General features: G+C 35.9%; 1 protein-coding gene across 1 annotated transcript in view; it reads left to right on the top strand.

Annotated features, from left to right (window-relative positions):
• NAALADL2 (N-acetylated alpha-linked acidic dipeptidase like 2) overlaps positions 1-23,358 on the top strand; it is a 395,523-nt gene that overhangs the window by 307,683 nt on the left and 64,482 nt on the right. The window contains exons 8-11 of the mRNA XM_054282897.1: positions 452-544; positions 4,698-4,903; positions 6,393-6,512; positions 22,140-22,286. Of these exons, the coding sequence (XP_054138872.1) occupies positions 452-544; positions 4,698-4,903; positions 6,393-6,512; positions 22,140-22,286 (566 nt within the window). The remainder of the gene's footprint in view (positions 1-451; positions 545-4,697; positions 4,904-6,392; positions 6,513-22,139; positions 22,287-23,358) is intronic.

Here is a 23,358-nt window from a genome sequence, read left to right as displayed (position 1 = left end):
TAACACAGGGGCTTTTCTCCAGAAGAAAATGTAATATAAACTAGGTATAATTTTGTGAATGTTATTGATAGATTGACCTAGGTGAAGGATTATGTGAGAAAAACATAGGAAGTTTAAGGCAGATTTTGTTATCACAGAGTTATGTAAATGCTACTCTTATAAATTTTCTTTTTCTGTTGTATTCTGGCAGCATTTATTGAGTGAATTCAATGATCTTTTAACTCAAGGAGTAAAGATCCCTTTTGAGATTCCATCTTTGAATCATGCTGCTAAAATAGGTCGAGAAAATAATGTCATATTATGTGTTTCAATCTGTGGTTCCTATTCAGGTTTTTTTTAACCTCATTTTAAATGCCTTTTTTAATGTATGTGGAATTTATGTCTTTGGCCGGTACATTTCTTGGCTGGGTAAATAAGTTCAACATTTTCTTTTTTTTTCATCTTTTAACAGGCAAGAAAACAATCAGTCTGAACATTCAGTCTGTCACAACTTACAAGACAATTTCTAATGTCATTGGATATCTAAAAGGAGCTGTATTTCCTGGTAAGTTTCCCTTTGTCATTTGTATTGATTATTTGTTTCACAATGGGTGGAAGTCATAGCTGGGATCAGGATACTATTTTGCCAGATAATTCACTATTACAGAGGAGAGAAAAAGATTTTTTTGTACTCATTTTGTGATTTGTGACAAGACAGAATAGGAGGGTTACATAGAGAATGATCTGAAGGGGATATTGTAGTTAAAAAAAAAAGCAGCATATTTTTACACAAGCAGCAGGTGTTGCACATGCAGCACAGAGAGTATCAGTAGTTTGTACAAGCAGCTGTTTAATGGTTTTAATTTTAATACGGTTTTAACACTTGCTGCAGACTTATTTTGTGTCTCAATCATGCCTTAAGCTAGTTTTATGCAATTCTATGAATAATAATTACTGTTCTCTATGTGTGATGGTTGAACAATGGAACTCTAAATGCAACTGGGACATAAAGCACCACCTCCCTCTGTCCTTTGATGCTGTACAGAAATAATGTTATCATCAGGATATCATAAGATCATTTGGAGATTATTTTTTTTGTTAGTGAATTTACCTAAAGGGTGAAGGTTTTCTGCAACATGAATGAATGCTGTTGCTGGTTATTTAAATAGTGCAAGCAATTCCTAGTGTGCAGATGATGCACAAACAGCATCATGTTTGCCTAAATGCTCTTATATTAGATTGTGAAGAAAGGATGGAAATTTATTTACAGTCCCTTAGGGGATAGGCCAGTCATTTCTTATTTTAAGTAATGGAATGAAGGAGGTGGAGAAAATTTTATTCCTGTTGGTGAAATAACAACTCAGTTTTGTGCATGCAGAACTGTATACTTCTCACCAGACTTTTGGCTTGTTTAAAGCAACAGAGGAAACAATTAGCACAGTGAATTTAATTTCTATGAAGGATTTAATTTCCTTCATGAATTTGAAGTTACCAGTCTGCTATTATTAATGTTTTGCAAATACCTGTCATGGAGTTGGAAAGGCAGAAACTGCCATGTTTAGACATTCCATCTTCTGAATTGTGAAACAGAGGCAGGAGAAAGAATTAAAAGTGTGCTTCAGTTTCTGCTTAACAGGTCTTCTCTCTCCTCTGTACCTGAACCTTTCATCTTATTATTACATTTTTAATCAAAACTACTTTTTGGAGGTTTGCCAGTATGTGCTGAACTTCAGGTATCCAAGGAAATTTTAAAAAGTGAAATCAGTAGCAGTGCCCAGATGGCAGCAGTTTGGATGTCTGGCTCAACAAGAGCCATAACAACTGTCTTCTAGTGAAGGCACAAGTTAAATGTCTAATGCTCTGTAATATTTTGTACACAATCAATGTTAAACTTTTTTTTCTCTCTCTACTCCTCCTGGTTGACACTACAGTCATTCCTCCTCAACTGCTTTGAATCTGGATATTTTCATGGCATTGATTCTCTGTCATTTTGATGGGGTTTTGCTCATTTCATACACATGAAATATTCACCTTTATGTTCACAGAAGTGCAGAAAGAAGGCAAAATTTATCTTTAGTGCTTAATGAAAGACTGCAGAGCATCACCAAGGGTGGAATTTATTACTTTTTGCTTAAAGACCACCAAACACACACATAGAGACAAGCACATCTCTGTAAAGCTGACGTTAGCTAGCATTTGATCTGAGAAATAAGAACAAGGATCTGAAGTGTAACTAAGATGTTAAAATCATTAGGAGTAGATGAAATGTGATAGTTGGTGGCATTTTAAAAACCGAAAAACATAACACTGATTTTATAGCTCTGTTGGACATGGTTGAAGATGGGATGTATAAAAAGAAAAGATAAAGAGAGTCTTTTTAATGCTAAATCCCTGTTGTCCAGCCCATCCCTAACCTGAACACTGTCCTGTTTATCACCTTCAAAGGTATCTGATGGGTATTTTTTCCTCTCTCTCCAGTCCTTTCTCTTTTTTTCATTTTTGCCGTGTGATTCTGAGAAAGGACAGCTGCTGCCTCTGCAAACATGACCATCCTTTCTCCTCTGCTTTTTCTGCAGTCATTTGCTTTAGGGTTCTGCCTCTGTTTGAGGGAGAGATGTGCAAAGATGAAGAATTTCAAAGGAGGCACCAGCTGTTATGTTTTGCCCCTGCTCATTCAGCTGCCATCTCCAGCAGCAAGTTGATGCTTCCTTCTCAGGCAAAATATCCTGTATTATTTTAATAAGGTGTCTCTCCCCTCACATGGTCTGTTCACAGGCTAAGCAGAAATTATTATACAGGCAAGCACTGATCCTGCCTGATCCCCCTGTGTTAGTGGCACTTCCATTAATGACCTGGAGGCGTGTTAGGCCATTCATTTTGGTTCCTAATTCCTGTCATTTAATGAGTTGAAAATCCTATGGTTTTTCATTGTCAGTGCAACCTATAATTAAGCATATCATGGTGCAACACACAAGATGCAAAATTATATGATTTAGATTTCATTTTGTTACATTAAATTATTATGTAAATCTAGGTTGACACTTTGCATATCTGTTTTTAGAAAGGAATTCTCGTTTCCATACCTACACACCCCCAAAGTTGATTGAAAATATTGTATTACAGGTACATTAAAAATCATCTCTTTGTAAAGCATTTTTGATTCCTTATTAAACAACATGTTCAAATATTTTGTTGAACAATGCTGATGAAACTCCAGTTTGATAGAGAATGCTTTTTTAATCAAAGTGTTCTATTAATATTCTTCCCAGGCAGCAGTCACTGCAAAACATACTGAGTAGATATTTTAATTTTATGAGCAAATACAAGATGTGGGCAATGTGCAGTAATCTGTTGCTGCATTGTGATCAACTGACAGCAGGTGAATGAGTTCACATGATTAAAGAAAGAAAAAGAAAACTTTTCCAGTTTTTGGAACCCAAATGGCACTCAGGAGTTGCTGTGGTTCTGGAATCACTGTTCTCACTGCTGATAACTGTTCTTATGTTTTCCATTGATATCCTGAAATAGGAAAAAAACACCTTTAAAAGTCTCGATCTGGGCCAGATGGAGACTTTACAAAATATCAGAGCAAAACCAGTAAACAATCCTTCAAAGAGGGTTGTGAATTCATCTCACCCAGAAGGTCTAATAGTTTAATAGCTCATTCAGAATAATCTGCTTGGGCTTCTTGACAGGCCTCAGTCACATCAGTCAGTCATGTTATTTAATGTGATATAACACATCATTGGTTCTGGGGTAAAATAAAGTTTTGGGGTTTTTTTTTCCCTTTTGAGTGGTATTAGGGTTGCATATAATGCCTTGAGAGATTAAGATTTAATTCTATTTATCTGGAAAAAAAAGTGTGGGGTTTTTTTTGGCTTGTTTGGTTTTTTTTTTTTTTTTTCTGTGAGTAACCGTAGGCATATTTTTTATTTCAGGCTGAAACTTCTTGCTTTTCATTCTATAAAATGCTTTCTTCCAGCATTAACACAGCTGCTGGTGTGACTTACCTTATCTGTATCATTCATTATCTTTATCCCTCTGTCATGTCTCCTCTCCAAACCTGCAGTCCAGGTATTTTAATGTCTCCTTCCACATAAGGCTAAGTCCTGATCATCTCTAATCTGCTTGCCAGCTGCTCCACTGCTGTTTCTGCCATGTCTTTTTTGAGATAGGGTGGTGAGCACTGAACACAGTCATCCAGGTGAGGGAGTACTAATACTTTGTGTATTTTCTTTGTTTCCTGCCGTACTGCCACACCTTTTGGTTTTTTTGGTTTTTGCTTGGTCTGTCTGTTGGTTTGGATTTTTTTTGGATGCTGATGTGTATTGAGGATTGTTTCCTGCTTATTATTTTGTGGTTTTTTCATAACACTCTACTGTGAGCATGATTGTCTATAAAAAATGGTTTATATCAGATCTATAAGGAGAGCAATAAGCGAACAAGAAAGGCAAAGGTATGGGGATTATTTTAGGAAACTGTATACATGTATTTATCCACTAGTTCATTTTTAAGTACCACTCACAGTTTTGTGTATAATTGTTGTATGATTGTCTTGCATGTCATCACATACTTTTTTGTTGACAGCTTTGTGTTGTGTTAATAACATTGCACACTACTAATACAGTTAATTCTTAGGGTTCTTTGGAATTCTTTTAATCTGAGTATCCAGAAAAAAAAAAAATTGTTTTTTTGTTTTTTTTAATTCCTCATTTCAGACAGATACGTCATCATTGGCAGCCACCACAGCAGCTTGCAGGGCTATGGTGGGCAAGGCTGGGCCAGCAGCACTGCTGTGACCACAGCCCTGCTCCAAGCCCTGGTGGCAGAGGTGAGGAGGGGCTGGAGGCCTGACAGGACCCTGCTCTTCTGCTCGTGGGGAGGAACAGCCCTGGGCAACATGGGCTCCTACGAGTGGGCTGAGGTAAAGCTGCTCTCACTGCAGGAGGGTTCCTTCTGCTGAAAATATGGAATTACCACGTGGAAATTGTGGCTCATCAGCTGCCCTCTGTCTGTGTTCATGCATGCACTGCACAGCCAACCCAGAGAAAACATCTCTTGAGGCATTCCTGGGGTAATGAGGGGCCAGGATGCTGCCATGGCTGTGGAGGTGGCACATACAGCACCCTTGGGAGCTGCTTTCCCTCCCTGGCGCAGCACAGCTCTGTAAAAGGGCATTGACAGGGTTTGACAGAGGGAGGAAAACCTCAAAAAACAGCACAGGCACAGAAAGAGCTTAGAAAGCTTTTTCACCTTCTTGAGGGTTTAATATTTAATAATTTTTCATCGATAGGCTTAGTGTGGAGAGAAGTGAATCAAGAGAGAAAGAAGAGAACCATGCTATGGTTTACATGAATTAAACAAACCTAGCAGTGTCTCCATGGCTAGTGCTGATTCATTTCCACAGGTCTGTGCTGAGGAGTTATACGCAATCCCAAACAGACAATTCCTTGGGCTCTTTGAACAAAATGGGAATCAGCTGGTTGAAAGAAAATACCTCAAAAAGTATTGATGATCATACATGGCTAAAGTAGACTTCAGGTCATAAATTAAAGGAGTTGCTACTCCTCTAGGCAGAGAATTTCATGGCTGCTTTTCCAGCTCTAATGGTTCAATGAATTAAAACAGTAGATAAAATAAAGAGTTAATTGCTTTTTACCGTGCATAAGAAGCAGCCAGCCCTCATTGAAATTTCATACTTCCAACATGATTATTCTTCAGAAACAAGAGGGGGTGAAAAAATCAAATTGAAAAGATCCAGGCTGGAAGCAAAATTTGTTTAGTTCCACTTCAAGTCAGCTTTGCATCAGATGTAATTGCGTTACACCCCTTCTGTTCAATATAAAGAGCCACTTCATGCAAAGAGGAACTCATTACTGAGAAGGCAAAGGGGATCCTTTTAAAAAAGAGATAATAATTGAAACAGTTTGTACATGCTATTTTTATAGTCTAAAAAATAATAAAATGAAAACACTGGGAAAGTTATGTAATTCAAATCTGCGTTTGGTCCCTGAATGTTTGAGTCCATTTAACTGTTGATAATGATTGCTTTTGAAGTTTGCCTTCTGTAAGGCGTAAGTTTAAAAGGCCGTCGTGTTGTTTCACAGTGTGTAATGTTTTCATTTTTGGCCTTACAAGTGTAGTAATTTTTAATTCCTCCCAGACCTGTTTGCATTTTCTTTAGATGATGTGTGAAATGGAATTATAGCTTTTGCTATATAGCAAAATAGCACTGAGATATCCTTTGAAGTTTCCAAGAGCATATTGTGAGAAGCCGTAGTTAACTAATACTTGGGGAATCACAGAGGATGGAAATGTAGGGTGCAGTTTTCCCCTAGAAACAGCCAAAAGAACAAAAACAGCCTTACTTACAATGATGCAGGGTAGTAACCATTTTTCTGCTTGTGTTGTAGGATCTCAGGAGTGTTCTTCAAAGAAATGTTGTGGCCTACATCAGCCTCCATAATCCAGTCACAGGCAACTCAACCTTACGGCCCGTGGCATCCCCTTCTCTTCAGCAGCTGGCAGCAGAGGTTAGAAATAAAATATTGGGTTTCACTTGTAGTTTATGAGGTTACATGGTTAAGATCAGTTGACATTACACAGCAATCGGTGGTTATTTAAGAATTTTAACCTCACAAATACACATGAACCGGTTTTTTATTTCTTTTTTTTAAAGTAAGCAGGGTAAATTTTATTTAAAAAATAATAGATTGAGAGGTAGAAGGAATAATTTTTTTCACCTGTTTGTTAGACAAAGTCTGAACATACTTGCATGCCCTACAGCTTTTTTACCTTTTGGCAGCTTTAAAGCAACATATTTGTTATTCTTCAGCACAGAGCACATTTTTCTCATCCTAATCAGGTCTTTCCAGGCTGTTTCTCAGTTTGCATTTAGACCTGTATATTTAGCAGATGTAACATGACACACAGGGAGAGTGTTGCTCCTACCATAATAAATCCTGTCTGAAGTGAGTATGTCAGGTGCAGTGCTCAGCCATGCCTGTGCAGCTCATCTGGAGTCAGAATATTCCACGTCTGTAAGGGCACAGAGGCCTTCAACTCATGACCCCACTGCTGCTCCTGAGCTTTCTTAATTTATCAATATTTTACATGAATGAAAAATAGCGTAAGGCACGTTCTAAATTACAAAACCAGTGTGAAGTGGCATGCATAAAATGGGGTTCAATTTCACTTCCATAAATAATGTCTTTTAGATTTTTTTTTCTGTACGTTTGCCAAATGAATACTTATTCTGATGTTTATTTGACTTGCCTCTGAAGCATTTGGTAAAAAACACTCCTCAAAGCTGCATCTTGGATTGAATGCAGCTTAAGACTGATCTGGCTTGGCAATTGTTCAACTAAGTTAGTAAAATGATATCAGTAAATTGCTTCTTAGCAATGTCTTAACCACTTCTCCTGTTCAGTGTTTAAGTGGTAATTTCCTCATGGAAAGAATTTATTATTTATGATTTATTCTCTGTAAGTATTATGAAAAATGTGAGGCAACATCATTTCTGAGAAAAAAAGCTTCCATTTGTGGAAAATTATTTATATGTGTGAATCTGCAGGTGTTATGGATATGTCAATTCAAATTTTGTTATCACTTTTAGCTATTGTATTTGCAAGAAATACCATCCTGAAAAGTTGCTAGCCTTTTGCTAACCTAGTGGTGTTGCCAATTCTATTCCATTAAAACAAGTATTTGCCATTTAAGGGAGTAAGTTTAGTATTATTCTTGAGCTATTTGTTTTTTTCTCATTTTCTTTCTTTGTCTCTACAACACAATCTGTGGCAGTGATCTGAAAACTAAATTGTCTGGAGCTTTGTAGCAGTCTCTTTATTATCTATTTATCACTTTATTAAGACTCCATTTTTTTTTATCCTAATCAAAGCCATATTATTATGAGCATTACATTCAAGCCCTCTGTTTTGAAAAGGAAACAAACTTCTGCTTTATTTCTGTGGTGTTAAATAATATTTTGTAATTCTTGTAATAGCAGTTGTGTTCTGTTCAGCAGTATGGAAGGAGCCCCACTTAGCAGCCTTGCCTTGCACCTGTTAATTAATAAAACATGGCTAGAATGTCTTTTTTTTTAAGTCCCAGTAAACACCTTCCATCTCACTTCTGATTCTTTAATTTTGAGAGTGCATCCCTTCTGCATGTTTATCCTAAAGCCCCTTTTAAAAAGTAAAGGATAAAATGCATGTGAGCATTTTATCTGTATGGCTTTCCTTTCTGTAGGATATTAGTATTTGTAATTAAAATAACTGTCATACAGTTTGTGACATTAAAAAGATTTATAGGAATTATGGCTTCCAAATGCTGGCTAGATTTCTAAATTCATATCAAATCACTGACAGTGATGGGGCAGCCCAGCACAGATCCTTGTGTGCTCCCATGTGTGCTCACAGTTTGCCATGTGTCCAGGACGTTTTCTCTGGAAGACTGATCTGCTTATGAAGAATATTGATATTACTTCCAGCACTTGCCAGGAAAACAATGTAATTACAGATTACCTGTTAAATTATGACACTGCAAATGGACTGAGATGTGACTTTCTGGAGCTCATCTCATCTTGAAGAAATTGTGACTCTGTTCACATGAGATTCTTGCTACCAGGTGCAAGTTGCAGAGCTTAAAAATTCTAATGAGAGAAGAGGATCATTTTAATTTTTGTGAGCTCTGAATATAGGTTAGAACAGAAAAGAAGGTGAAAGATAAATTTAGAATTATTCAGTCAATCTTAAAACTAAAAGATAGATTAGCCTGTCTTGTTTAGTTGGATAGAAGTTCTCCATAATTTGTGAATACAGGGAAGATCCTGAGCTGTGCCTATGGATTCAATGGTAGAACTCATAATTTAATTCCATTTTTAGCCCACAACAAAAGAAGCTGTCAGGTATTATTTTTCCTTTTACTGCTAAACAGTGTTTTAACATTGTTTGCAAGTAAAGGAGACTGAAATCTTACCATTTTTTGGGTTTTGTTCAGTGCTCACTGTAGTGCTAAAGTTGTGTGTGAGAGGGAGAATGTATTCCCAGGGAAAATTAATTTATGTTAGAAAAGCCTACAGAGTATAAATGCTAGGATCCTAGGGATAACAATGAAAAACTGTAGTTTGTCCTGTGAAAGAGAGCTCAAGTAATAATCACACTAAATGCAGAGCACTCTGTGGATGCTGCAAGGAACATAATTTAAAGAGAACTGTGGGAAAATAGCAAACTAAGATGGGCCAATATACACAGCAGTGTTTGCTTTCTGTCTTGTTTTTTTTAAATAAAATAAAATATTGGACAATTGCTAGTCACTGCAGCTTCCACAATATCTTTTCCCCCTTAATTTCTGGGAAAATAAGAAAAGAAGTTTTAGCTGAAAGATTATTTGTAAGGATTTTCTAACATCAAGAATGAAAAGAAGAATCAGGAAACTTAATAACTTGTCTGCTATGTGAGGTTTGGCAATCAGAGAATAGAATAAGTGCTTGGCTAATTAACAGAGACCATGTTTCTTAAAGAATGTTTTGTATAAAGGGATTATATCTTCATATTAGTTGCAGGTTTCAAAAGGGACCTACATAAGCAATCTGCAAATAATAATTTTATATGCCTGTCTGTGGGATTCTGGTTGAAACACCAAATTACATGAAGAAGCGAATTTAAATATTTGGATTAATTAGGCAAAGAGGAACTCAAACAGTTCTGAGACCTTGACATATTTAATTCAAATATTTTTTATATAACTAATTAGTGTCCACATTAACAAGAGGGAAGTACTGCCAAGTTATATTTTTGTCTACTGTTATTTTGCACAGAAAATGATGGTTAATTCGCTTGCTCAGTGGGTGAATCAGCATTTGTTGGCAGAGTGTCATTGGTAAATTGGGTTTGTTCAAGCTGGGATTCATTCTCTGTAAATAAGGCCATTAATGATTTTTTCTATAATGGACATGTCACAAAGAAAAAAAAAAGTTATTATGAACCATAAATTCATTGCTGTTGTCTTTTAACCGATTGTGTGACCATCAGACTCCAGGTCTGCTGTTACTGCTGAGCCCATGAGAACTTACTGCTCCTGTCTCCCAAGGAAAGGAGTGATTTAAAGCTATTGATGAACGAGTTGATCATTAAAAATGACTGTGCCAAGTATTGTTCCATGCTATATATCAGTATTTATTTCCACTAATGGAGTAAAAGGCATAAAACATCTCTACATTTACAGGTGGTGTTATTGACAGAAAGTTCTTTTTTCTTTATGAAGTAGAGCCAAAGATAAACTTCTGCATAGATGTTACTGTCATTATTTCTTGATTTAAAAAAAATAAAATCTTACATTAATGTCAGCATCAATTCTTTTCTTCCAGCTTCTATGTGTTTCTCATTTTTTTAATACTGTCAGCATTAATAGTGAATCTCCTAGGGTCATATATCAGTAGTTGTAAATAAGAAAAAATACAATTATTTGAATTGCTTGTTCTATGCCTTATAATAGAAGACTGTTGCTTCCCTGTGAGCTTTCAGTCTTTACCTATTATCACTTTTCATGTTAGATTTATTTCTGGTGTTACTTTTTTTATTTGTGTTAAGAGCAAAGGAAAATCTCTTTGAGAATCAGAAGTTTATGCTGCAAACTTCTATCTCAGGAATTCCTAACTGTTAGAATGATGCTGTTAATGTAATTGGCAATACTTTATTGTCAGTTCTATTAAATTAAGATGCTGCTCCTCCAATGTGAAAAGTTTCATTTAATGAGGGATTTGATTTGCAGGAGGTTTATTTGCATCTTCTGACCACTTTTTCCTTTTCATAAAATGCTTCTTTCTCCTCTCCTACGTATTTTTTCGCTCTTCGAAATTGAATAATTTTATTCCATTAATGCCAGTTCAGACAGTGAGTAATTTAACCTACTCATACATTTTGAGGTTATGAAAATACTATTACTGTTAAATGTGGAGAAAAGAGTTTGTTAGCAAAGCATAATGTAATAATGAACCAGTTTTCCAGCTGTGTTCTTACTGGAGAACAATTCCTTTGTTCCTGTTGACTCAAGCTGTCTGCTTCCATGTCCTTCCCTGTATTTACATAGATTTCTAATAGAGGTGTAAATGATGTATATTTTTAGAAAGGTTTTCTTGGTTTGAAATGTAAATGTCTATTTCAATAGCCCTTGTGGATGAAACTGAATAAATCTGAATATTTTATTACCTTCAGGTGTGGTGCTGGAGTAGGTAAGTAATTCCTTTTCTGCTGCAAAAATGGGGTTTGGTTCAAGTTTTCTATTGTCTAATTGAGTTAATACTGTCTCATATAATGAGCTGTACCATGTAAGGGGACTGTTTTTCCCTTCCAGACACTTTAGCCAGACTACAGTATTAGAAAAATTAACTTCACTTCTGTCTAAATATTCTTTTGTTTAATTTCATCTTGATTATTTCCCTTCAGAACTGACTTTTTCGTGATAATAGAAAGATGTTTTCTTGGTGATAGAAAAACCTTTCATGTAGAGAGTTTAAAAGTAAACTTTTAGTTCTTACAAAAGAAGATAGATTGAGAAATCTGGATATTATAAAGTTTCTACGTAAACAGAAATCATTGAAAAGTTTCTCTTGATGTTTCATTGTTATTAACTGTGTTGCTGAATGAAATTAAATTGACTCTAGGTATAAGCTGTACTACACAAACAGCCCATGGGAAAGAAATTCACATGCAAAAATTAGGTGTATGGCCAAATAACCAGAAAGAAAGCACCTTTAAATCAGAATTGATAGAAAATTAATATAAACTGAAATGTGTAATGTATAAACAGTCTGTTTAATGTTTTTTGATCCAAAACAGCTGCAGCCATGGGCTTTAGTTGTGCATGTCACAGAAAAAGAATCAAAATCTTTTTGTACTTGTGCAGTACAATTTACCCTTTAATCTGCAGATCCTTACTGGAAAGAAAAGCACCTGGGTAGTGAAAAGCAGACCATTTGTTTGTTATAAATAAAAAGGTGACCTATTTTCAGTAATGCCATGTACATTTAGCCTTGCCAGAAGTATCAGTGTGGCTTTTCTGAGCATGCTGAACCTCACTCCTGGCAGGGAGAAGGTTCCAGGTGCTCTCTGACACATTCTGCTCCCCCTGTCTCAGAGTGCCTTGGAGCTCTCATTGACTGTTCTGTGGACAAGCATGGAGATGTTTGTTTTTACTTGATGTGCCTCTCTTTTGTGTTGTAAAATTGTGAGCTGTTTCATAGGGTATTCATAGAGTATTTCATAGAGTATTTCACATTTCACTGAGCAGCTTACAGATTTCAGAGGAGTGGGAAGAATTGAAGGTTTGTAGAAACATGGGAAGGTGTGGGGGGTTTGGTTTGGATGGGGTTTTTTTTGTTGTTTCTTTGAGGTTTTTTGTTTTGGTTTGGGGTTTTTTTAAGCTGTTTTTCCCAGGAAGAGTAGAAGTGTCTCTGTAGAATGGTAAACCACTCAATGAGGTGAAAATGTTGACCTGAGCTCCAGTGGGTGCAGTGAAGACTGGAATTCCTGCTCATACTGAGAGATTTTGAGGTTGGAAGTTCTCTTTCAACACGGACCCTTGTCATGCTTTGATGACTCTTACATGTCTTCTAGGGTTCAGGTTCAAAAATCAACTCAAAATTATGGTGATTGGCATATTTTTGTTGCATAAATTTGTCCCCCCTTTAATTTCAGTGTTGTCGCAGTAACAGCTCTTATATGTGAAAACGAAAGCTTGGTTGCTTTAAGGCTGTTAATTGAACTTCTGTGTCTCTTGTTTAGGCATACTTATATAAGAAACACTCAAATTTAGAAAGGGAAAAAAAAAAAAAGAAAAAAAGAAATCCCTAAACACCTCACCTGGTTAATGTCACTCATCAAAAGGAAAAAAAAAATCTTAAAATTTTAACTTAGGCATATTTATTGGCAAGAAGTTTGAATTCCTTTGATGAATTCTTTGAAGCCAGGTGTGAGGAAAATCATTCCAAATCCATTTAAAACTGTGATATTTTGAATAATCACAAGCATAAACTTGAACTGTTCTGGGATTTGCCTGGTTGGTTTATTCTTCATCTGTTTACCACAAGCAGATTCTGGTGATGATGGTTTGTCTAGTGTAAAAAAAAAAGACTAAACAGAGCTAGAAGGGAGACTTTTGGGACACCATAAACAGGGAATGTGAAATTTCAAAAGCAATTTCAAGCCAATTTAATATATGTGGAAAATACATGTATTTTCCAAATTATTCCTGAGGTTTTAATTAGTAACATAGTTGAGATGGATTTTTATTTATTGAGTCAAAAAGCCACAATTCCCATAGTATTACTCCTGTCTTGAAGGGCACACAGAATGGGACTTCACTGAATAGAACAGAGAAAATTTTACAGCAGATAATCTCAGATGTCAGGAAAAGCCAAAATGCAAGAAATAGTTTTCTTGGAGGTTCTGCAAAAAGCTTTCTTTTGGCAGCTAAAGGTCACACAGCTCCAACCTTTGTCTCCTGGCAGAGCATTGAAAGGGATTTCAAAACTTCTTTTGTAGCCTTCTGTTTTAACACTTTAAATGCTTTAAGTTTTCTTTCAAAAGGAGTTTAGGAGAGCTGCTGGATCCTCTGCTTTGTAACTCAACATCCTTTTCTTGATTAGATAATTATTCTATAATTACTTAAAAAAAGGCTTAATGCTGTACCTTCAACAGGTAATTCAGCACTAGAAGGGAGAATTCTATCCATACAATTATTTGCATATGCAATTGTAGCAGTGAGGCCAGAGATACAAACTCTGGCAGGTGGAGTGCACAGAGAAAGACTTAATATTGAGGAAAAAATGAGCTCATATTTATGGGATTCAATAGCTTTAGCCCATTAAAATATATTGGGTTGTGAAGTAATTTTTTTCCACACTGCTGACTAGAATCTGCACCTTTGAGAATTCATGTAGATGCTGTATTATTTAGTATTCTCAGAAATATATATATATGTAGCATTCATTAGTCTTCCTTACCAGAGTAAATAGCTTTAGATAGCACTTTACAGGATGTGTCAATTTGTTTTCTCAATTTGTGCAGTGCAAACATTTCTCCCTTACAGACTGTGTAAGCATTGTTTCAGAAAGTTCAATTTTATTGCATCAAAATTAACTTTTAAAGATTGGAATTTGGAGGATGAAACCTGAAATACAGTGTTATAGATACTTAGATTATATTGTGCAGTATTTAGAAGCTATCAGTTGTCTGTATTGTAGAACTCTGCTAATCAGTTCTGAAATAAAATTAATTATCAGCCTTTCTTTATTCCCTTGCTTTCTATGAAAAAGCAGGGACATATCCCTGAAAACTTATTAATAAAAATCCAGATTTCTTTAACAAAATTTAAATGTCTTTTTAGTCTTGACAGTACATAGAAATTACAGTATCCCTGTTCAATGCTTTCCTTCAGTTTTGGAAAGATCTCAGATAATAATCCTAATTTTCAGAGCACAAAGAAACACATCATTTAGATATATGATGAGTTTTGGGTGATAGCTGGCTACTGTGTGTTTTGTTGATCAAATTCATGGTAGAATCCATGTTTTAACCAGGTTCTGGTTAAAATGTGGTTAAAACCACATTTTTTTTAAGTAGTTGAAGTTCTTCTCCCAAGCCCTAATATTTCACGGTTCTTGAAACCAAGGTCAAGTGAGCTTCTATGGAAACCAGAAGGAAAAAGTCATTTGTCCATATGGCTTTCCCTTCTCTAGGGTTTTCTCTTCTCCTTTTCCCGCTGCTATTGTTTTGCTGTACAGAGGCAGGAACACTTTCTTGTGGTTTAAGTAGATAAAAGTTGGAAGAATCCAGTCAGGAAAAGAGTATTACAGTACCCCAACTGCTGTAAAAATAAAATCATTTGACATCTTTTGGATCATTTAATTTATCTCTCAGTGGAGCCTAGAGACCTGCATTTGTGGTGCTGACACACTTTAATAAATCTGCTTTGTGATTATCTTCCTGAAAAATTCAATTTCTACAGATACTTGATATCTTAAGTGCAAATACTGTTATTATACCATTTGCTCAATTCCCATTGAAGTCCAGAAGAGGTTTTTTATGTGAAAAATATGATGGTGGTTTATTGGCCTTCATGGTCTGTATGCAGTGGTGGGAGTGACTTTCATTTCAAAGACTGAAAAATAGGTTTTGTTGGTGGCTTGAAGGGGGTGATTTGTTCATGCATAGTTGCTATTAAGAAGTTTCAGTGTCAGACTGGAGGTTTCAGGGCAAGGTAAAGCTTTGTCAGCAATAAATTTCTCTGGCCTTGTTCCAGGCTGGTGCCATGAGGGAAGATTTGCCATAGTTACCCATGTCTCAAGAGAGTTCTTCAAAGAATCACTGATTTTCGGTGTTCTGTGCCTTAAAAATGTTTCTTAGTTTTTATCTATTACAACTGAAATTTGGTCTTTGATTACAGTAGTAAAGTCTGAGATTTTGATGGCAGATTTTTCCCCCACTTTAAAAAACCTGGCTGTTGCATGGTTGTATGTTTGTGTCCCCTCTTGGCTGGATAATGTGATGTTGGGGTCTGTCCTGCCTCTGTGGGCATTGTTAGAGATGGGCAGGATCATTCCACAGGATTCTTGGATCCCTTAAAAGAGCTGGTATTGTCTTGGATATTGAGAATACATGTGGAGGAGCAGAGAATATGAGACATGTAATATACAGAACAAGGATAAATGATTTTCTTTCGTTTTTTCCTAGTGAAACACATGAGTTTAAGTTGTGTTCATAACCAGCAGATTGAAGATCTCGGCATGGTGGGAGAAACCCCTGCGTGGGAAAGGGTGGCAGACAGCTGACCTCTGCAGAAATCTGCTTTTCTGGGTCAGCTTGATGATGAAGCTCATGGGGGTGTCTGCTGAGCTGATTTGCACTTTGGCAAATGGTGGTGTTTGGGAAGTGGTGCTGTCAAACATTTCTGGTAGAAATCCCACATATCCGAGTTCTCTGCAGCTCAGAAAACATGACATGGGAATGCTGATGGTTGGGGAAAATGTAAATTACAGTAGTCACAAACTGTAGTAAAATAGAGTAGTTACAAACTGTAGTAAAATCGAGTGGTTAAAAACTGTAGTAAAATAGACTAGTTACAAACTGTAGTAAATTAATCACAAACTGTAGTGAAATAGACTAGTTACAAACTGTAGTAAATTAGAGTAATCACAAACTGTAGTAAAATAGACTAGTTACAAACTGTAGTGAATTAGAGTAGTTACAAACTATTGTAAATTAGAGCAGTTACAAACTGTAGTATTCACATTACACCCAGCTGTGGGCCTAATTTCTGACATTAAGTGCTGCCATACAAACACAGCAAGAAAAAGCTTGAGCACCATGAAGTCCAGGAGAGTTTTAATTTTTGCATTACCAAAAAACAGATTGACTGCATCCTTCAGTTCTAAATGCAAATGGTCAAAAATCATTTTTATTCAAAATTAGATCAAAATGCATAAGCTCTAAAGGAAAAAGCACCTGAAGTTTTGAGTGTTGGGTGTGGAGACAGGTTCCCTCTTGATACAGTATTTTCTGGGTTGTCCATCATAATGGAATACAATTTTAAGCAGTTTCCTGAAATTTATCTTCAGTAAATGTAACTCAGTGAATAGTGAGGCTGAGCCTGTGGTCATGGAAATTCAGTCTTTAAAGTCACTTTAAAATTTTGGAGAGTTTGCCTTTTCCTGTGCTGCTGAAAAAATATGGAAAAAGTTTTAATGCATTATTTTCTGGGGTAAGTGGATGCTTTGGAGAAACATAGCTACCAAAGGTGTGTGCAACTGTTTCTCAATTATATTTTTTAAACTTTATATTTTTAAGGTACTGAGATACTTGGAACTGCTGATGGCATTCCCATTGCAGTCTTGCCACTTATATAATTCATGCTATATAATTTTAGCTTTAAATATTTGATTGCTCTGAAATTCTCTTATCAAATGGGAACATACTTGCTTGATTTTTACCTTCCTTAAAAAAGCCATTAAAATTCCTAGCAGTTTGTGCTGAGTGCTGGCAACAGGTACATTTGACTCAATGAGGCATGGGACTTCAATTTGGTTATAGGAAGGATAAATGTAATTCAGAATCATGTAACAAGCATCAGGAATCAGAGAAAGACTGTCAGTAGATAAAGTTAAATGTAGAAAAAGTGCAGGATAGAAAATTAAATTTACACTATATAATTTTTTACTACCTTGCTTTTGTATTTCCTACCAGTTTGATGTAACTTTTGCATCTAAAATGTGATTTAGTCCTGTGAGGTACCATTTATTTTAAAGACTTTACTCTGATAGTTATGTTTTTTTTAAAAAATAAGACTAATATTTAAAAGTATGCAAATACTTCTTAACAGAAACCAAATCCTTGAACAAGAATTACAGGATTAAGTTTGTCTCATGTTTTTCTAGCTGTAAGCTAAATAAAAAATAACTCCATTTTGCAAAGTAGTATAACATACAGCAATATATTTAAATTTTTTGTTCCAAGCACAGATATTTCTCCATGCATTATTTATAACCACTGGTATTGTAATTTCCCTTCTTTTTAGGAAGTCACCATTGAAATGCAAAAATTGCTTCACACAATTTTGAAAGGTACAACTGGAGTTTTATTTTCAGCAGGTTGTGTTTTGTAGGTAAACTGATTTTTCCTTGGTTCAGTGGAAATCTGAATACAACATCAGAACTGGGTCTTGGCTAATCTTGGTTGGACCTGACCTTTTGAAAGTACTGTGTTTGCCACCATTTTCAGTTTCTTCTTCCCCTCTGGGTGAAAAAGCCTTCTCTGTCATGCAGAATACCTGCAGGCTTTTTGAAAGAACAATTCTTTTAAAGCCATGATGTTTGTCTAAAAGGCAGGTTTTGTCTTGTGAAAATGCAGTTCTGCCTTCCTGCACAGCCTAAAAAAACTGTTTACTCTTGGAATTTCCAGGTGTGGTGCTTTTGTGTATGAAAACACAGAGTAATTTAGTGGTGGGGGAATTCAGATTGTCTAATGGGCATCCCTGGGGTTGTAGTGATTCGTTTGAGAATCACCTGCAGTGTCCACGAGTATCAGAGGGATTCAGATGACGCTGAATTCCTTGTCCCTGATGACTTTCAATAAACACAACTCTTGAGGGAGTTGTTTCTCCCTGGTGACAAGTTCCTCTCAATGTGTGTGTGTGCAGGGAACATCTCTCACTTCACTGTGGTAGTCCTGAAGAACCCAAACCAGGGGCAATTTCTGAGATTTAAATTTCTCTTTTCTGTGACTGATTTTGCAGGGCTACAGAATTTCACCAGAGTCTTCATGTTACCCTTAAAGGTCATTAAATAATGTTAAGATTTTGGATATTTTCAGTAAGGCTTCATATATGTTTAAATGAAAATATGTGTAAGTGGGAAGGAAAAATTGCTAAGGAAGTAAGGAACCAACATTTTATTCATTTTTAATTAATCACTTCAATCTTAATGTAACATTAATTAAATGCAGCAAGGTTTAGTCACTCTACCTCATAAGATTTCATGGTGTAGCTTTAATCAGGTAATCAAATGATCACATTGTATAAATAGGCAAATACATCACATCAGTGGTGTGTAACATTCAGGCTATTTAAACCACAACTACTTTCCATCTATAGCATATTAATTATCACCACCACATTTAGCTTTTCTTTTCCTAAACAGAGAAAGAGAGAATAAATGAATATAATTTAGAATTATTTTTATGCACATACGTGAATCATGTCAGTTTGATAAGGCTCAAAATTGGAGAAATGCTGTGCATTTAATTATTATGTAGTTGTTTTGCTCTATGCTATCAAGCAATACAGAAATGTTAGATACCTTGCTTGCCTCTAGTTGGTTTGAAAAGCACTTTGAGGTCTGTAGGGCAAAATGCCATATTAAATCTCCCTAATAATTTCTGAAAGAGCTGATTTGCATCAATAGCAATATGTATAATCAATCAATAAAGACAGAGCAGAACAGGATGTTTATAGCCAAACCTGATAATCAGCTGGGAGAAAACAGAGAAGTAGGCTTGCCATAGAATTGATGCAATTCCTAGAAGCTCCATGGGTTTTTTAATAGCCTTTGGCAGCCATCTATTAATATTTTTTTAAGAACCATCAAGCCTTCTGCCTCTAATGGTCTTTTTGCTAGAGTGTGGCAGGTGTGTATAGATGAGAAACACAGACCTGAGAGCCCTTTCTCTGGCCTTTATTGCCTGTTGGTGTTGATTTACATATTTACAGTAATAAATATGTTAATCTCTTGATTTCTGCATTTTTACAAGGTCTGTGATGAATTAAATAAATTCTTTGGCTCTTCCTTTAGACAATTTTACTTGCTCTAGACGGTCTGTCATACCTCAGGTCCTTAATTGCACCAGTCCCTGACACAGATACTGATTCAGCTTGGAAATAGAGATCAATGATTATTGAAGAATAAGCTTCCCTGTTGTAGTTCTGAAGCTGGGAGCGCTGACATACTGTAAGAATAACTGTTCATTCTTTACTGGCCCTGTTGAAAGCTACATAGATGTTTTAATCCATTTCAAAAGGTGGTAATGTTTTAAGTGAAGCTGGAGTCAAGTAAAGAAAAGTAGTAACCAGAACTAACTAATGAGTTCTGCAACGAAGTCCCACTTGATTATGCTTCAGATGTGTCAGATTTGTTTTAGGACACTAACTCAAATTAAATGCATTTGATTTGCCATATGGTGCTCTTCCTTTTCTCAGATTTGTAATGCAAACCTGTAAGATGGTGCTGACACCCAAAATAAGCTCCAGAGAAATAAAATTATTCAATTACAAATAGACACCAAGCACTCCTTGATTCCTGGCTCACCAGGGGCTTGGTTTGGCTCTGGTCTGAAGGAAGAGTTTGACTGACATGGTGGAGCCCAGCCTGAGCAGCTGAGTGCTCTAAATACAGCCAGTTTGTCTTTTTCCTATAAGGCTAACCAGCTGAAGAAATACAGTTTGGCTGCTCTTCAAATGGCAGTTAGTTGTGTGTTGCTAATAGTTTATTCTAGATATGTTTTTAAAGATTTTTTTAAAAATTAATTTCATTAGTTTTATTAGTATTAGAGCATTATTATTCTTTAAGTCTATTAGTCTGGGGAAACATTTCATTTGCTTAATGAATGCAAAACACACTATATGAACTTTGCAGTTGTTGCCAAGGAGTTGAAGAATGCTGGTGTTGTAGAGTCTGCATTACAATAAAAACAGATTGGAAGAGCACAGCATCTTGCATGTAAAGCATTCTCCAGTATTGGTGCTGGGTTAAATATTTATTGTTGGGCTTGTGTGTGAGAACAGTGCAAGTGGAATAAAGCAGTTAAACTCTTAAAATGCTGTACTATTGAATTGAACATTGCTGTCATAAAAATATTAATCCTATGCTGTCAAGGATGGTGATAAAAACCCCCAAACCACCATATTTTATGGTCCCCTTAACCAAAGCTGTAAACATTTCATATATAAACTTTCATGCATAAGAAAAACTAAATTTCATGGTTGCTGTAGGAAGGCATCTCTTCAGCTCCTGGTAGGCTGATAGAAATGGGGGTTGGTGGATATTCAGAATTAAGTGTCAAAAGCTGTATTTCACAATTTCACATCATTCAGTGAGCCTTTAAACATTAAAGGAACAACAGGCTACTCATCACTTAGGAAACTTGACCAGCTGTGGTGGGCAGTGTGAAGTGAGGAGAGTCTCATCTATGCTGCAGTGTAGAACACTGGCTGATCCTTAAATGCCTTATAATTCCTGGAAGGAGCAGTGGATCTTGTACACAGCTATATGCACAAAATCATAACCATGGCTTTTTGCCTGGGTGTGTGCTGTGCACTGGGTTTGAGTGGGAGAGACTGTAGGAGATGCAGTTGTGATTATTAAAACACCTTTTCCAATGAATTTGTTGTTTGGGTTTTTACCATTTTGGACAGGCCTTGAACAACTGTGGCTGTATGTAAGAATGGCAGGAGCAGAAATGCTTAACAGATTAAAAAAAAGGAGTAATACAGCCACCTTTCAAAATTACTTATGAAATGGAAGCTATTTCTTGAAGGTATTTTAAAATAATTTTCTGTGAGACTCTGCAACCTTTATTTAAACTGTGTAATATGCAATTGCATTATTCACAGCACTGAAATGAAACTGTGAAGCAATAATTATGCTAATTTTGAAATGGGGAAATACCGAGATTTGTCTCTGTCTAACATTTTCCTGATAACCTTGGAGACTTTAATATACAGAATTTGCTGTATTTTTGTGTTCAAGTAGAACCAATTTTAGGCTATTCTTCTAGAAAGCCTGTAATTTTGTTGGTAGAGGTGAGGAAGTTATGTTATACTATATAAACTGTTAGCTAAATGCAAATAATCTCCAGTACTTCAACTTCCTAATATTCTTGAAAAGAAACCTGAGTAGCTTATTTGCTGTAATAGATGTTGAAAGTCTTTATGCCTACTGTTTATTAAGTGTTTAATTACCTGGTAGATTTAAAAGCTACACAAGTATGTGGCACTCAGTCTGGGCTTGATTTCCAGTTTCCATATTTATTACAGTTCTGTTGCTAAGATTTCACCATTAAATAGTTACATGAAAGAAATACAAAAATTTCCCTGACTAGAATTGTTTTAAGAAACCTACACAGAAAATGTGTATTATTTATACAGAAAATGTGTATTGAGTAACTTTAGCCTTTTAATTCTGTTTTTCTCTTAAGCCCTACTTTGTGGGAAATTCTTTACATTGCCAGCATTTCACAGACATATTTTAGATTGAATATGATAATCCCATTCAGCTTTTTGTTGTGGCAGAGCATGCTATCAACTGAATAAAAAATGATTCCTTAGGAGCCATTAAAGATCTCAAAATCTTCCAAAAGGCACCACCATGAGGCCTTCTAATCTGCTGGCCAGCGTGAGGCATTCCATGTGCGTTCATTCTTCTTCCTGCCACTTCAGATAAGAATTTCTTTGTCCTCTGAAAGACTTGGCCATGTTGCAGCAAAACTTCACTCTGCCATTTTAAAGTTGCTTCAACCCAAAGAATGCTGTTTAAATGAGGTATTGCTACAAGTCTTCAAGAGCCTGACTGCAAATAATTAAGTAGAGATTTGATTTGTGTTTGTTTTTTTCAGTGCCAGAGCTTCAACTGTGTGGAAAAGGCTAGATGTCCAGGATACAATGTGAGTTCTGTGCAGATTCAGGGAGATGCCGATTATTTCATCAACCACCTCGGAGTACCTGCCACACAGTTTTCCTATGAGGACATCAAAGCATCAGAGGTAACTGTTACCAAAAATGGACAAAATGAAAGTAGCAGGAAGATAGAACTATGTTTTCTCAGGTTATCATGTGTTGTAGTGGAAATTTATCTCCTCTAAGTGTGTTTTTTTAGGTCTTCAGAGGAATTTTTTGTTGTTACTTAGCAGCTATTCCCCATAGTTTTCATTCAAGATCTGTGTATATACAATCTACAGACCACGAGAAAGAATCTGCAAAATTCAATATATCAAAATAGTGAGTATTTCCCAGCAACATTTACAATATGAACATTGAAGGTCCCCTTGGCTATTGTCTACTTTAATCCAGAGTTATTCTTCACGTTCAGTTAACCTTGTAAATGTGCATTTTTGTCTCTCAGAATGACTCATCAATGTAATTAAAATCATAAATGACAAGATTTCTATATTTATTTAAACATGACACTCTAAATTTGGTTCTTTGTTAAAAATTCAGCTTTTGTCCTTCTTGAAAATTCATTTCCTAGAAATAAACTCAGTAAGTGTAATCTGCAGTCTTGAAGTAGACATACTGCGCTTCTCAGACTGTAGGAGACCTTGACCCCATGAGGTCTGTTTTATGTGAGAAATAAATCTGCTTGGCACAATGTGTAAATTCCTCTTGGCAAGTGGATGGAATTTTTCCCTAAAAGTGAAGTCACACAGAATGATTAAATTTGGATTATTTGCTGTATCTTTGTTATTTATTGTCCAGGTTGTTAATAGTCCTCCAGGAGATAAGCTCATTGTCTCTCCTGTGTTCTATCAAACAAGCAATCTGTTTATCCTTTACTGTTTATTGCCATTGTTTATTGTGGATTCTGTTTATTGACAGATATTATAAGGCAGATAAATTATTCTGTGTTGACAGCCATATAACATTGTGAGAATTTCTGTTAGGCAGGTTGGGGGCTGATAAAAATCTGTTGGTTTGCAGGGAGGGATTTTTGCTTGTTTGTTTCCATCCAGCTTTTTTAACTACGCCTCAGCTTTGTCAGCTTTGTTGCAAAACAAGATTTGGGCAAACAGGTTCAGAAATGGACTGTTCTGATGTGCTTTTGTGGGTTATCATTTT

The sequence above is a fragment of the Melozone crissalis genome, unplaced genomic scaffold (genome assembly GCF_028551555.1).
Source record: "Melozone crissalis strain CALT ecotype California unplaced genomic scaffold, PUWL_Pcris_2 ptg000034l_1, whole genome shotgun sequence".
NCBI classification, from domain to species: Eukaryota; Metazoa; Chordata; class Aves; order Passeriformes; family Passerellidae; genus Melozone; species Melozone crissalis.
The sequence above is the reverse complement of the archived record's forward strand: the minus strand, read 5'-3'. Positions and strand labels throughout refer to the sequence as shown.